Source organism: Xiphophorus couchianus, chromosome 12 (assembly GCF_001444195.1).
Source record: "Xiphophorus couchianus chromosome 12, X_couchianus-1.0, whole genome shotgun sequence".
Taxonomy (NCBI): Eukaryota; Metazoa; Chordata; class Actinopteri; order Cyprinodontiformes; family Poeciliidae; genus Xiphophorus; species Xiphophorus couchianus.
This window is the reverse complement of record NC_040239.1, coordinates 31,969,751-31,982,901: the sequence shown is the minus strand read 5'-3', so window position 1 is coordinate 31,982,901 and position 13,151 is coordinate 31,969,751. Positions and strand designations below refer to the sequence as shown.

At 39.3% G+C, this 13,151-nt stretch overlaps 1 protein-coding gene across 1 annotated transcript; it reads right to left on the bottom strand.

The window, feature by feature from the left end:
• Nucleotides 1–8,001: 8,001 nt before the first annotated feature.
• On the bottom strand, nucleotides 8,002–10,476 carry LOC114154726 (tubulin beta-1 chain). The gene is made up of 4 exons (XM_028034069.1): nucleotides 10,314–10,476; nucleotides 9,426–9,534; nucleotides 9,236–9,346; nucleotides 8,002–9,153 (listed from the first exon to the last, which is right to left on the bottom strand). Exons 1-4 carry the CDS (start codon nucleotides 10,368–10,370, stop codon nucleotides 8,093–8,095), a joined length of 1,338 nt encoding a protein of 445 aa, XP_027889870.1. The 5' UTR covers nucleotides 10,371–10,476; the 3' UTR covers nucleotides 8,002–8,092.
• Between the last annotated feature and the right edge of the window lie 2,675 nt (nucleotides 10,477–13,151).

The window sequence follows — 13,151 nt, the reverse complement described above, 5'->3', positions numbered from 1 at the left end:
AGCACAAACATTTATAAGATTCAGGAGGCATTTGAATGTTTTTTTTTTTTTTTCTTTTTTACAATTTGCATTTAGTCAGTTTATCTTTTGGAGTGATGGTGGCGACACAGTTTGCCCTGCAATTGGTGGGACTCCCCAGGGCAGCTGTGGCTGCACTTGCGTAGCTAGACATCATCATTGTGAATGTGTGGGGAATGACCGATTTTATTGGAAAGCCTCCTTGAAGGTCCAAAAAGGCTGATAAATTGACCGGGCGATAAATGTGTCCTATATTATATATGCATATACTGTAGTATATAATATAAACAGTACTGTAAGAGATGCAATAAATGTAGCAGGTGTGTGAATGATCTAATCGCCTGACTGTTGATTGCAAGCAGTCCACATTATTAGTAGAAATAGAGGGCCCCAAAACCACATTTCACTTAGAGCCCCATGGAGGCTTGGGCCAGTCCTGGAAATGGCTGTGAAGTTCTTTTAGATTTCAATGCCTTTGTTTCTCATTTGTTCTTGAATTTGTTTAGATCGGTGCATAATTAATTGCTAGTTAGATCTTTTTGCTACTTCACTTAGATAAGTTATATTGGAAGTGCTTTCTTAATTCTTTGATTAAGACAATAAAACAAAAATAGGTGAAAAATTTAAAGTAAGTTTTTTTTAAAAAGAAATGAATTCATAATTTACCAAGATTGACCCAGACTGGATTAGAAAGCTTTTTTTTAAAAACTAAATAATAAAATGACAGCAATCATTTTAAACTGAATATTTAGCTTAAGCTAATTTAGCTAGCAAGATAAATATTCAGTTTAAAGCTAATGATTTGGCTTGAAGTTAATTTAGCTAGTGAGTTAAATATTCAATTGGTTAAGAAATGTGCTAACCATGCAGCTAAATATTTAACTTAACTAGACATTTGTCTTATAACAGGCTAAATAACCCAAATTATTGCTGTTCATTATTTATGTATAATTTTACTAATGGTACCCCATAGAATAATGCTAATGACATTTTTTCTGGGTTTTTTGTCTGATATTGAAATTGATTTAATAATCTAAAACACTCAAGAGTATCAAAAAAGAAAAAGACAGAAGAGTTTTCACAAACATAATTACATTGTACCCGACTGTAACTTCAGAGAAAAGAACAGCATGAACAAGGAATGAAAACTGCTGGGATTATTAGGGCTCTATTTTTCATGGTTGATCGTTTAAGTTTAAAGTGCTTGAATTGTTGCTGAGAGAATTGAAGGCGTTCTGAGTAACCAGGAGTTACATTAATTAGACATTAGAAATCAGAACATCTTTAATTTGAGACACCGCATCGATCAGCAGCATGCACACTTACACACCCACAAAGGCAAAAAGTGCTCCTCTACATTTTAAAACAGAATAATGCCGTTTAACAATAACCACCTCTGCGGTTTAGCTGCTATCTGTAAAGCTTGCACAGCGTAAAGTTCGGTAAATAGGAGATGGAGAGTCTGGTGTGAATCAATAAAAGCCATCAAACACCTGAGGGGTCCCCCAATTTTCCCACAAACCACTCCACCCCCTGGGCAGGGCGGAACAATAGCAGGGCATCAATACCTGCAATTGGGGAAAGAAGGGCAGAAAACAGTGGGCATAGCACACAAGTGGGTAACCTCTCCTTCAGACGGCAAATGGACACACAATCGTTTGCATCAATTCAGTCCAATAGGAGATGGAGGGCAGGATGGGTATGGGGTGCCATTAGGACAGTATTGGTATAGAAAGTGGGCTCCACAGAGAAAGAAGGGGTGTGAAGGTTTATAAAGCAGATAAAGATGGAGACGCAGGGGGGATATAGGTGTTTTCAATTACCTCCAAATTCAGAGCAATTTCCTCCTCTTTCTGACCACACCTCCCACTGCGAGACTGATGAGAGTCCTGAACAAAGGGGTGTGGAGATCGCGATTGTTTGACTGCAGGTTGGTGGGGAGAAGCAGGAGGAGGTCAGTTTTCATCCGGCTGCTTTGTTCAACCTTTCTCTGTCACCTTGCATCTTCTGCACTGGTTCCCTTTCTCTTTCTCTGTCTCTCTCTTTTTCTTTTGCAGTAAAGTAGACAGAAACTTCAGACAGCAATTCAACTTGTGTGTGGATGTTGATAAGCTCCTTCCTGAGAGCAAGAGATACTCTTGTGCAGACTAAAACTTCCACACACGCACACACGCCCACACACACACGCCTACATGCGCACACACACAAACAAACCCTTGCCTCATTCAGTAGGAAACGAACTGCTTCTGAATTACAGTGTTTAAATTTAGTCTGACAGCAGCACAGAACATCTGATCTCAATGATTTTGATTGCCTTTAGATAAAAAAAACCCCTCAAAAAGCAAAGGCTGGGAAAGCTGCTGTAAGTTTCAAGTAAACTTACAGCAGACGTTTTGTGTTGCTATGTTGCTCTGAAAGCCCCTCAGCATTCTGATGAAAGTACCTGCCCCTCCTGGCAATTTAAATTCTTTATTGTAGGAGCAACAGGGGAATTCAATATAAGGGTTAGGTGAAACATTTTCTTGATTGTCAGTTTGTGTTCATATTGCCGCCTGAGTCAGGATTCAACAGGCCTGCAGGTGGGTAAAAAAACCGTTATACAAAACCAAATTGATTTTCCATTTCAGGTTAATTTGAAAGACATGTTTGACCATAGATGGAAATATTTCAAGATCTATTGAACAACCTGTCAATACATGTTTGCTCAGGAAGAGGGATTGCTGCAAAGTCAGTGACTTGATGTGATCGACTAGGGTCTTTAGATAAAAAGCAAAGCTTACCTTCAGGCCTGCTATGATGGTGGGACATTCCCATCATGTCTATACTTTCATATAATTGTTTGAACTGAAGGACGCGACACTTTCAGCCATCTGGACTTTGTTCCTAAGGATGAACCGAACTGGACCAGTGGTGGTAATATTAAATATGGTAAGAACTACAAATAGCCAAACATGATGACATCATAATGGAGTGTCGGAGGTTTGGTGTCCTGGTGAGTTTTCGTGTTGGAGGTATAATAGTTTTGTTATTCATGATGAGCTCTGGCCACGCCCCTTCAACATGCTCAAAAACTCACTGTTTTGATAACTTTTATTCCCCCATGCCTTATGAGCAAATTGTCCAAGGTTGAAACCAATTGATACAAATCTGTAGAAGTTCAATCTAATGCAGAGGCTATAAAAGGTGAAAATGGGTTCAAATTTGGCAGTTCAATCCAAGATGGCCAACTTCCTGCTTTGTGTAGACCGAAGGTGTAAGAGGGATTTCTGTATCTCTTGGGGAGTTCTACAAATGTACCAATGGTCATGATTCTACGATAAACTAAGGTCAATGCAGAAGGTATTTTGAAAATTGCCAGGTGACACTGTTGCCTTTTTTGCTACCACCTTAAAATATGTTAATTTCATGCAGGTATCCACCAAGTTTGGTGAGTTTTCATATATGCTTAGGCCTCCAAAAAGCCAATGGAAGCATAATGACTACAACAGACTTATTCAGCGCTTAGATCCTCTGGTCTCTAAAAATATGTCTTTTTATTCAGTGTATGTGTAGTGGTGGCCAGTGGTGCTACTATTTTAAGTAAACAGAAAATGAAGGCCAATTATTGTGGTTCCAGCAACACCATAGTAAAAATAGGAAATGCAAAAAAGTACAAGTTCAATATCACAGGAATGAGCAGTGTGTTTAAAACCAGACAAGAATAAAAAATTGCAAACATTTATTAACATACCATAATAAACAACAAGTGGAAGATATATAAAATCTTAAAAACGTGGTAGCGCCCTAAAAACTCTAGATGTCCAGCAGTCTTAATGGTAAAGGCGTGTAGAGGGCCTGCCGCTCCAGCCTAGCGTCCTTCCACAGTCTACCTCATGAATCCAGTATCTAGACCGGTGGGGCCAAAGAGCCGAACTTCCCATCACTCTGTTTCTCTTTGCAGCTTTCTCTCCAGCTGCTCTTTTATTTCCATCTTCCATCACATCAGATGGAAGATACCTGGGTAAGTAGTCAGTGCAGCCTCTGACTCAGGCTGGGAGTGAGACTCCTTAATAAATAGACATGGGTAAAAACAAATACACAAAAACATACAACCTAACAAGCTAAAGCTAAAACCAAAACATGCATGCTTAGAAAATGGCCACCTTCCCACCTCTGGCTTTAACTGCATGATCTCAATACAAATCCAGGCGTTCCTTGAAGACTTCAAAAGTTTCTTAGAGAACATTAATGAACAAACAACAAGGAGCACAGCAGATAGGGCACTGAGAAAGCTGTCAGCTATATGCAGCAGAAAACTTGCAAAGCAGATCAGAACACAGCATGCTCATGATGAAATATTATGGTGGCAACATCATGCTGTGGGGATTCATTGATTCAGTAAGACTGGTGAACTTGTCATAATTGATGGGAAAATGGATGAATCTAAATGCAGTAGAAACTGGAAGACGATCTCTCAAAGGATGCAAAAAAACTTGAGACTGCATTGGAGTTTCCCTCTCAAGCAAACAACCAAAACATACAACCAGAAAAGATCAAAGCATTTTCATAGGGTTAGGAGTTAGGGTTATAGATCCCTATACTGGACCAGTATAGGGACTGGTTCCTATACTGAAGAGGCCCAGTCAAAGCCTAGACCTAAATCCAACTAAGAATTGATGGCAAGACTTGAAATGTTATGTTTATAAAGGCTCTTTTTTAATTTGACTGAGTTTGATCTACAGTACAGACCAAAAGTTTGGACACACCTTCTAATTCAATGGGTTTTCTTTATTTTCATGACTATTTATAAGGTAAGAAATCCCACTTATTAACCTGACAGGACAGGTTGACCTATGAAGTGAAAACCATTTCAGGTGACGACCTCTTGAAGCTCACCAATAAAATGCAGAGTGTGTGCAAAGTAGTAATCACAGCAAAAGGTTGCTACTTTGAAAAAACTAGAATATAAGGGGTATTTTCAGTTGTTTTACACTTTTTTGTTTAGTACATATTTCCACATGTGTTATTCATAGTTTTGATGCCTTCAGTGTGAATCTACTGTACAATGTCAATAGTCATGAAAATAAAGGAAACTCATTGCATTAAAAGGTGTGTCCAAACTTTTGGTCTGTACTGTATTTTACAAAGAGGAATAGTACACCTTCTCAGTCTGTTGAAAATCAGTTCTGGCAGCAACAGCTGAGCTTTCAGCTGAAAGTGGTCCTACAAGATAATGACTAAAGGAACCTGAACACATTTCAGGTATTAGTAAAAAATCTAATAATTTGGTCTCATTTTCCTACAACTTTATGATCATGCACTACTTTGTAATTATCTTTAGCATAACATTTTAATAAGATACATTTAAGTTTGTGGCTGTAGTAAAAAATAAAATAAAAATGTTTGATATGAACTGGACCTGTTTTGTGTTGTATAGCGTCTTGCGATGACTTGCTAATAAACTGGCTCTATATGAATAAACTAACTTGAAAAAACTTGCCAACTATCCTGACATTCTGAGAGGTCTGAGGATTAGAATGAGGAAATAACCTGATCCTAATCCGAGCTGTAAAACATCACTTCTAACCTGTTTCACTAAAAAGAATGGAAATGGAAAACAAATACTGCACATCAACATGGGATTGGGCCATTTTTGTGGTTTTAGTTTGAAGTACAAAAATAAACACAGGAACAAGATGTACTCATTACTCTCCAATGCAATGTCGACCCACAAGAACCTCTCTGCAGGAGACAGGAAGTGTTGTCTGTTTATGTCAGCACAAGCATGCCAGGTCACTTCCTCAACTCCTTTCATACATTTACTGTGACACTACAGCAGATATTCCAGGATTCCTGCCCAGGCACATTTACAGTAAATGTTACACAGATGGTCAGAAAACTCTGAGCTGCCAACTTCATGGTGTGTTTGCTTCTTCTGATTTTACTAAAATACTACAGGTAATTAGAGTAGTTCCTATGTGGTACAGAGGGCCTGTCAATAAAAGCCGTACAGACTTAGCAGTGTAGCTTTTACAGGAAAAAAGATTTCACAGAAAATCTGTGAAATGAATGTTGTCTCATTCATTGAACCCCATTTAGAACATCTCTCCATGCTTTCATTTACAGTAGAACAAACAAGATGTTTTAAAGTCAACCCACAAGAAGACAAGTGTAAAAATACACGAGAAAAAAAAGATGCGTTTTTTAATAGTTTTGAAACACGCCACGGTGGCGCCTCCCTGTGGTGAAAACATTTCTTATGTATGAAGAAAGATCAGAAAAAATATATATATATTTTTTTCGCAAGTTCTGAGTCATAATGGCTTCTTTCTAAAGATCAGATGGAGAAAGTGACACAAAGATTAAAATCCTATTCATGAGTAATTCTAGTTATTCTATAGCTCCAAGGTGCTACTATGGACTGTTGAGAACCTGTGGGAGAAAGTGAAAACTGATGTTCACAGCTGCTCTCCACACAGTCTGACTGTACTTGATCTTACCTGCACATCTACAAATCTTATTCTTTGTAGATGTGGAAGGCTGTCTAAAAGACCTGCAGTGTCATGGAAGCTGAATATAAATTCACAATCCCTTTTCAGATTTTAATTTGTAAGATATTGAAAGCTATCATTTTCTTTTCACTTTACACATATGCATCAACTTTTATTTTTGTCTATCACATAAAATCTCAAATAAAACAAGTTTGTAGTTGTAAAAAAAACTATATAGGTGCAAATGTTAACAGCCACAATAATTTTATTAATAAAATTTAAATTGGTATGTAGAATCAATTTAGAACAAATGTCTTAAGCCATTTTGTAAAAAAAAATAATAATTTCAATTCAGTCACACATTTCATTCCAAACCACTAAAAACCATGCAAGTATCAATGAGTTTCTGTCAAAAGAGACTTTTGGTTGCTTTTCTGCAGGTTGAATGTTGTATAATCTCATGCTAAGCAGGATATTCAAGTATAAACTAACAGATGGGAGGATTATTTAGATGTTTAATGAGGCAACATTATAAGTGCTACCAGCAAATAGGAAGTTGAGTAGGATTGCTTGTAGAAAACCTTCAATCTTAAAATCTTTGATCTTGCAGTGAATGAAAATTCAAATAAAGCTTAAGCAAAAGCTACAAAATTTTCTCACATGCAGTCAAGCAGGAATATTGGGTAAGACCATATAGTTATTGTAAAACAAGAAATTTGTTGGAGTAACAATATTGCATAAGATCTTCCTGCCAGTAAGATTGTCTTGCGAATGGCTGCCATTTCAAAAGGCTGAGCCTTGTCACTTTCATTTTCCTGAAGCAGTAAAGCTGGATCTCAGTTGGATCGTATGCCTGCACATGGCAGAACGTAACCCTCCAACTGGTGAGGAGACACTAAGCTTCATCCCAATTAGCAGCCATTGCCTGGAATGACCTACAGGGAACCGTCCACTACCAGTGATGTCAATGGTTTTCCACTGCAATGGGAGGGAACTACTGTACATCAGGTCTTTGAGCAAAGATTACTTCTGACCAAAGCATAACCAACACTGCCATCTAGTGGACTCATCTTACATCTTAACAGGCTTAGAAGAAAGGCAACTTAAGTTGCAAAGTAAATTCTAAATTGTTGACCAAGAAATTTGCATATTTTGGTGTTTATCAAGACTGGCAAGTTTTCAGAAATGTACCTTTTCAGTTTTAAGGGGGAAAAAAACTCCACTAAAGCTATAAATGCTTGTCCATATATGCTTGTAGAACTCTGTCCCCCTAGAACACTTGCTGCAGGTGTTCCATTCCCCTTTGATAAGTCTTAAGGCTGCAGGTGAATAAAGTCTAAACGTCTGAACATGAACAAACCTTCAATTAACTCTGGTTTATAGTTTCACCACCAACCCCCTTCTTATGATTTGTCTCAGTCCTGCATCCATTATAGCTGAAAAGAAAATAGTCTGACTTAATCAACTTCAATATCTCCAACCAATAAGTGCAGAACATAAAAAACAAAAACCATTTGTGTGGAGAAGTCATTTATTTAGAACACAGAAAATTGCAAGAGGTCACAAGTTAACAGGACAAACAGGAACAACATTGACAGAAGAATTTAGGCCAAATCTTCTTCACCCTCTTCCTCAAACTCTCCCTCCTCCTCAGCAGTGGCATCCTGGTACTGCTGATACTCAGACACCAGGTCATTCATGTTGCTCTCTGCCTCAGTGAACTCCATCTCATCCATACCCTCACCGGTGTACCAGTGGAGGAAAGCTTTGCGCCTGAACATAGCTGTGAACTGCTCAGAGATGCGCTTGAACAGCTCTTGGATGGCTGTGCTGTTGCCGATGAACGTGGCAGCCATTTTGAGCCCACGAGGAGGAATGTCACAGACTGCAGTCTTGACATTGTTTGGGATCCATTCTACAAAGTAGCTGCTGTTCTTGTTTTGGACATTGAGCATCTGCTCGTCCACCTCCTTCATGGACATGCGGCCACGGAAGATGGCAGCCACAGTCAAGTAGCGGCCGTGGCGCGGGTCGCAGGCAGCCATCATGTTCTTGGCGTCGAACATCTGCTGGGTGAGCTCAGGTACTGTGAGTGATCTGTACTGCTGGCTGCCTCTGCTGGTAAGGGGAGCAAAACCTGGCATGAAGAAGTGCAGACGTGGGAATGGCACCATGTTCACAGCCAGCTTGCGCAGGTCAGCATTGAGCTGTCCAGGGAACCTCAGGCAGGTTGTGACACCACTCATGGTGGCAGAGACCAAGTGGTTGAGGTCACCATATGAGGGGGTTGTGAGTTTGAGTGTGCGGAAACAGATGTCATACAGGGCCTCGTTGTCAATGCAATAGGTTTCATCTGTGTTCTCTACAAGCTGATGGACTGATAATGTGGCGTTGTAGGGCTCGACGACTGTGTCGGACACTTTAGGGGAAGGAACTACACTGAAGGTGTTCATGATGCGGTCAGGGTACTCTTCACGGATCTTGCTGATCAGCAGGGTACCCATGCCAGAGCCTGTACCACCACCGAGGGAGTGTGTGAGCTGGAATCCCTGCAGGCAGTCACAGCTTTCAGCCTCCTTCCTGACCACATCCAGGACGGAGTCCACCAGCTCGGCTCCTTCTGTATAGTGGCCTTTGGCCCAGTTGTTGCCAGCACCACTCTGACCTGCAAATAAGAGGGCCAAAATTCTTACTCAAGACATTTTCACAGGTAGCACAAGTTTTGATTTAAATTGTAAGCAACGCACCAAAAACAAAGTTGTCTGGCCTGAAGACCTGGCCAAAGGGTCCAGACCTCACAGAGTCCATGGTTCCTGGCTCCAGATCCACAAGCACGGCACGTGGCACATACTTTCCACCTTTACAGTAGAGGCAGCACAACATTAGGCTAGAATCTAACACTGGTCTATCGAACCAAATAAAAACAGTAATATTTACCAGAAGCTTCATTGTAGTAGACATTGATCCTGTCCAACTGCAGGTCACTGTCTCCATGATAAGTACCAGTTGGGTCAATGCCATGTTCGTCACTGATGACTTCCCAGAACTAGAACACACAAAAAATAAATGTATATACAAAGACGCAAAATCAGCTTGAGAAAAGAAAAGAAAAAAAACGCTTAGGGCGCCATTTCAACGTTGACGTCCCTTCCCGCCGCAGCGCGCAGCTTCGCGCCCCTATTGGTTGAGGGAGGCTATGAATTTCAAACCTTCCAGCTACGTCACTAACCGTCCTCTTAGATGCCGGGCGCCATTCAAAGCCAGCAACTAGTAGGCCTCAGCCGCCTCAATAAATAAATAAATTAAAAAAAATTAAGATATAAGCTAATCTATAAATGTTCCTGAAGTTACATAATCGGCCATTACACACCACAATGTGATGAGCTTTTTTGTCTACGTCTTACTGACTACTTCCTTTTTTTCCCCACCAAGACATTTTCAAACGATTAAGGATTAAATGGCGTTTCAAGTGCCGTTTGTGCAGTTTCAAGCTGAACCCGCAAGATACATTTCCTATTGAACAGGATTTTATGCATTGGAAAACAAAAAGGAAAACAAGAAAAATAAAAAATAAAAAAAAATTAAAATAATTCTTAAAATGGATACATCTGCAGCTACCGCGACAAAAATGAATGTTTCCACGGCTTCACCCACATCTATTCATGTTTTAGAGCAAGTTAATGGTCGAGTCGAGAAAGTAGGCCACAGTGATATTCCCAGGGTGTGGTTACGGTGGCGCAGGAAACACAAAGAGCCGGCTTTTGTGACAAAGAACAAAAACATTTGATGAAAAAAATCAATTTGCAGCAACACAGGTTCGCTTACCTTGGCACCAATTTGGTTTCCGCACTGGCCAGCCTGAAGATGCACAATTTCCCTCATTTTGCTGATAAGTCGATGTACCACGTCAAAAGAATCTGCTTTGGTTTGCCTGTAAAATGCGTACCAACTGTGTCGCTTCTCTCCTTTATAGAACAATGGAGCCTCCCACCTCACGTTTCCATTGGCTATCTTATGTATGCGTTTTATACAGATGTAGATTTCTACCAATGAGATTTAACCTGCTTATGTGCGATTGGACCGATAAGCTGTCAATCAAATTCATTTTGGAGACGTTAGGCCTCACCCTCCATTCCCGCCCCTTTTATCCAATGACTGCAGAACGGAAATGCACCTCAGCGAACAGATTTTACCCGGTTCTTCAGAACCGCGCTTTTGCATGTCAGGGTACCCATTAGCTTAAGTTAAGTGTCTATATTGCAACCGAAGACAGAGTAGCCTGGTAAACTATCGTTTAGCTCAAGAAAAAGTCAGATGATACTTCATTTTCCCACACCACGTGGCTCAAAAAGCACAAAGGTCCAGTTCAGAAACGTCATAGCGGAAGCTGCTGTAACAGAATTGAGCAGAGGGAGTGGCACAGCTTCCGCCTTAATCCAGACTGTAACAAAGTATCTGTTTTAGCGGATATTTAACTGAGATCTGGAGGTTAGTGTGGGCGGATGTTAAGGTGTTTCAAACGAAAAAAAATCACGTTAGGACTAACGTCTATCTATGAAAAGATTCAAAATAAAATGATCTTTTTTTTTATTATTCATGTGATTCACCTGCAAAAATCCAAAACAATATTATGAAATCTTTATTTTATAACCAAATTTTAAAAAGAAATGTTTGTGGTATATCAAAAATTATTTAGGGCGTTATATGGACAAAATATAATTAGTGAGCATCTTTTTGTATGTTTTTACAGTATTAAACATTTACCTATGATGATGATGAGCTCCAAGTCTGGTTTGGCCTCTTCAATACATTGATACAACCCTGAGTTAGATCAAAAGGGGAAAATATATAAACTTGAAGCTGGAAGATGTGTGAATAATTTTGAATTCATTTGTTGCTCTGGTCAGTTTAATTAAGAAACCACTTTGGTTTTCTGTCCCATACTGCTCTTAAAGTATTCCACACATGTAAGGGCTGAGCTCATTTCTGGTCATGAATGTACTTAAGCACATTGTTCAAGATTCTGCTGACTTGATGTAAAGGGACACAGTTTTGCTGTTTTAGTGGACATACATGGGTCACAGGTGGTTCAACGTATTTTGAATGGTATAGTTCCTCATACATTTGTGAATACAGACATGCCTCTGGATGATTGTTGCCACATCAGTCAGACATTTCCCGTGCGTGATTTTGAACATTTCGTGTTTCTCCCTACATTTTCCTACTTTTTAAATTTTGTTGAGTATGGCTGAACCTAGTGTGGGTTTTCCATGGACCTGCACATCCAATAACACAGTAAAAATTCAGACCATAATTTTTATATTGATTATTTCTTATGTGTGCATGTTAAATCTTATTAAATGTGATTCAATGTTCTATCAGCAAAGGTGTTCATGCTCATGATTTACACAGTTTGCATTGTAAGGTCATCTACAGAGGCCCTCTCTGTTAATTCTGTGTAATAGGTGTTGCAGAGAAGATGAGGCAAAACTTAAACAAATGAGCAACTAGTTTCCCTCTAGCTTTCTCTATTTATGGATGTGTGCTGAAATCTGTCCATACTAAGACATTTGAGAGGGACGACCACTTGTCAGTATGGGTGGAAACCCAACACAAACCATCTGGATTCCAAACTTTTGGTTGACTGACACTATAGTTTGAACTCAGCATTCAAATTAAACACTTGCAATTAGAAGAGGTGGCTTGTAAAATTAACTGGAAATATCAAGTTTCATGTTACAAATGTTACAATTACCAGATAATCTCACTGCACTTTCCTATGAAATCTTTACTTTTGTTATGTTAGTGGGAGTCTCCGGAAATGGTGGACTTTCTTAATGATCTCTGTTCCTTCTGCTTGCTTGCAGTCTATATCATTTGAGCAGAACCTAATCAATTATTCATTGATCTCTGTCTTTGGGGAGGATGTGTTGGTGTGTGGTGGAGGCTCACCATGGCACTTTGAATCAGGTCAGCAGGAAATTAATCAGAGGAAAATTCTCTTTGAGAGGCAAAATATCTGCTTCCAATACAGTCATCTAATTGTCCTTTCTGATACTAAGTACAGTGCTATATTGTGAAAATAGAGCATGTCCAATGTAGTCTGTCTGCAGTGTGAAACTGCATTGATCTACTGCAAGCTATACTTCTCATGATTCAGCATCTTTCAGGGCACTGCAGCATTCAGCACTCCCTCTCTAACAACATAAAATAAATATTACAAAAGAGGGTTGGACAAACATTGAGGTCATAATGCTTTTACAAGATGATGCATGAATTTTCTGAAGATGTAGTATGGCTACTTTGAAACAAAACCCCACAATTGTCAAAAAGGAGAGAAACCTAAAATGAATAGACAAGTGTATGAAGCTGCAAGAATCTTTTTCTTAGTACTTTTGTGAAGTCTGTTGGACAAATTGGAATTCTTTTTAGCTTGTTCTAAGCTATTATAAGAATTTGATATAAAAGTCAAGTCTAATACGTATCACCATAAAACATGGTTCAAATTTTTCCAACATGGTACAGATAGAAGAAAACAGACTAATTTAATTTAATGTGAATGTAGTTCCTGGTAAAATTATTTGAAAGATTCAGTTCATCCATTCATCGATTGTATATAACCTGCTTCTCCATGCAGGGCCACGCCCTCAATGGGAGCTTGTG

Bases quoted from the DNA above. Each gene is read 5' to 3' on its own strand.
- LOC114154726 (XM_028034069.1), bottom strand. From the start codon at position 10,370: ATGAGGGAAATTGTGCATCTTCAGGCTGGCCAGTGCGGAAACCAAATT. The intron at 9,535-10,313 runs GTAAGCGAACCT...TGTGTGTTCTAG, and splicing joins GAAACCAAATTGGTGCCAAG to TTCTGGGAAGTCATCAGTGA. The intron at 9,154-9,235 runs GTGCGTTGCTTA...TCTTATTTGCAG, and splicing joins GCCAGACAACTTTGTTTTTG to GTCAGAGTGGTGCTGGCAAC.